The sequence below is a fragment of the Amyelois transitella genome, chromosome 7, assembly GCF_032362555.1.
Source record: "Amyelois transitella isolate CPQ chromosome 7, ilAmyTran1.1, whole genome shotgun sequence".
Classification (NCBI taxonomy): Eukaryota; Metazoa; Arthropoda; class Insecta; order Lepidoptera; family Pyralidae; genus Amyelois; species Amyelois transitella.
This window is the reverse complement of record NC_083510.1, coordinates 10,595,855-10,598,538: the sequence shown is the minus strand read 5'-3', so window position 1 is coordinate 10,598,538 and position 2,684 is coordinate 10,595,855. Positions and strand designations below refer to the sequence as shown.

The 2,684-nt window shown below is 40.4% G+C and overlaps 1 protein-coding gene across 1 annotated transcript; it reads left to right on the top strand.

Annotated features, from left to right (window-relative positions):
* Positions 1 to 426: 426 nt before the first annotated feature.
* On the top strand, positions 427 to 2,684 carry LOC132901920 (uncharacterized). Its single transcript, XM_060945143.1, has 3 exons — positions 427 to 444; positions 1,310 to 1,427; positions 2,488 to 2,684. Exons 1-3 carry the CDS (start codon positions 427 to 429, stop codon positions 2,682 to 2,684), a joined length of 333 nt encoding a protein of 110 aa, XP_060801126.1.

Sequence of the window (2,684 nt, the reverse complement as noted above, 5' to 3'; positions counted from 1 at the left end):
GCCACGTCCAGCTATTAGGCTTAACGATCGAATTGAGATTCAAATAGTGACAGGTGGCTAGCCCATCGCCTAAAAGGAGAATCCCAACTTAATAAGCCTATCCCTTAGTCGCCTTTTACGACATCCATGGAAAAGAGTTGCCAGGTGCCAGGAACCACACGGCACACTGGTGTAAAATTAATATTTTAACTAACATATTCTTCAACTAAAAATTAAAGTAAGTAAGTACTACCCAACGTAATCGATTACTAACAGCTATCTATCTCCCATCCGATTGTCCGCGGAACTAAATCATTTCCGTACGCGTTCGACCGTTAAAATGCGAGAAAGTGTACACTTTTTCTAAGTTTATAAAAGATGTTGTTGATCCCGCCATCTTGATTTGACAAGCGATCGGCACATTGGCGACATTGATCGGTTTGTGAAATGGATAGCCGCATTTTGGTGAGTTTTTAACTGTAGTTACCAACATATACATATATGTATGTACGTAACTTTATTTATCTTTTAGGCGATTTACATAATTTTATTGTAATTTAATTCTTTTTTCATTAATCATCGTGTTTATTGAAGTTGCGTTAAAGGACATCCTTAAATAATAAATAATTCATAAATAATACACCTATTAATGAATTTAACGAAATTACAATGCGCGGTCTTATTTTCTTTTCTTCGTTGTGGCAATCAAAATATGCCACTAAAGCCGTGTGGTTCCCGGTGCCAATAGAAAAAAGAATAGGACCGCTTCATCCCTTTTCCAAGGATGTCGTAAGAGGCGACTAAGGGATAAGCAGATAAATTTGAGATTCCAGCAGTCTTGAAAGACTGATAGGCCACGTTCAGCTGCAAGGCTATATATATATATATATATATATATATATATATATATATATATATATATATATATATACATTTATATATAGTGGCAAGTTGTGTAGCCCATCGCCAAAAAGAAGAATCCCGTGTTTATAAGCCTAAACCTTAGTCGCTTTTTGCAACATCCATGGGAAAAAAATAATAAATAAATATACGAAATAAATTACACTGATTGAGTAAGCCTCGAAGAAAGTTCAACGATACTATATTCAAATAAATAAACATCCAAGACCCAGGCCAATCAGAAAAAGTTCTTTTCTCATCATGCCCTGGCCGGGATTCGAACCCGGGACCTCCGGTGACACAGACAAGCGTACTACCGCTGCGCCACAGAGGCCGTCAAAAGAAATAGATGGAGTGGTCGTATTCTTTTTTTTTTTTGGTGCCGGGAACAACACGGGACACACCTTATGTTATCTCTATTTATTTCCAGTTAATATTCGCATGCGTCATAGCAGCTGGTTCATCATGGTCCATTCCACTCTATCCTGGAGTAAGACCTATCAGGGTTACGAGGTACGCGCCGGCACCGCCACATTACAGGATTCCAGGTAAGATATATTTATTGTATTTATTCAGGAAGATAAGATTAAAATAATTATGGTTCACTCCAACAGCTCTTTATAGCGTGGCAGCGAAATATCGATATTTCAAATTAATGTTAATTAATGAGGACATCCCCAAGTCGTTCTAATTTCAAATCACGGGTATACAGGTTTTAATATACCTACGTTTATTAGGTATAGGTATCTAATTATTTCCTTTTTTATATTTTGTGTAGGTATTAAAATATTTATTTAGTTCTCTGTCAGACCAATTGGTTGACTGGTAGACAATGCTAATAGCATACATACATTATGGTCACGTCTATATCCCTTGCAGGGTAGACAGAGCCAGCAGTCTTGAAAAGACTGAATGGCCACGTTCAGCTTAATGATAGAATTGAGATTCAAATATTGACAGGGTGCTAGCCCAGAAAAAGATGCCAAGTTTGTAAGCCTATCCCTTAGTCGCCTTTTACGACATCCATGGGAAAGAGATGGATTGGTCCTATTCTATTTTGTACTGGTGCCGGGAATTGCACGGCACCAGCATTAAGTCTGTGGATTCCAGTTGCATCTATAATCTATAGCTATAGCATCTATGTGCCGTGTGGTTCCCGGCACTATTACAAAAAAGAATAGGACCACTCCATCTCTTTCCCATGGATGTCGTAAAAGGCGACTAAGGGATAGGCTTATAAGCTTAGGATTCCTCTTTTAGGCGATGGGCTTGCAACCTGTCACTATTTGAATCTCGGTTCTATCATTAAGCCAAATAGCTGAACGTGGCCATTCAGTCTTTTCAAGACTGTTGGCTCTGTCTACCCCGCAAGGGATATAGACGTGATCATATGTATGTATGTATGTATAGCATCTATAGTCCAATGTTCCCGTAACGCTGAAGACCGCAACAAATGGAGGCGCATCGCTGGGGCTCATTATCCAAAAAAGACGCATCGTCATAAAACCACGACCACTCTGTCAAGAGTGAACGACTGAGGAGGAGGATTCCAGTTGATTTTCAGTCATTAACAGATGCAGAAATTATAACCTCTTCAACAAATTTCAGTCCGCCCAGCGCCACCACAGAGCGAAGTACCCCAGTGGGAGCGCCCCAAACGCCAGTACCACGACCATGACGAGGACCCTGACCACCGGAGCAGCAGCGGCGTGACAGGCCCCGTCCACACCTTTGTGAAGACGGACAAGAACGCCAACTATAAGTGGGGCGTCAGACACCACGTGGGGAATAAATTCGCGTCGTAA

What these genes read in the sequence shown, in the direction of transcription:
- LOC132901920 (XM_060945143.1), top strand. An exon ending in GCCACATTACAGGATTCCAG is followed by an intron (nt 1,428 to 2,487) that starts GTAAGATATATT and finishes AACAAATTTCAG; the next exon opens with TCCGCCCAGCGCCACCACAG.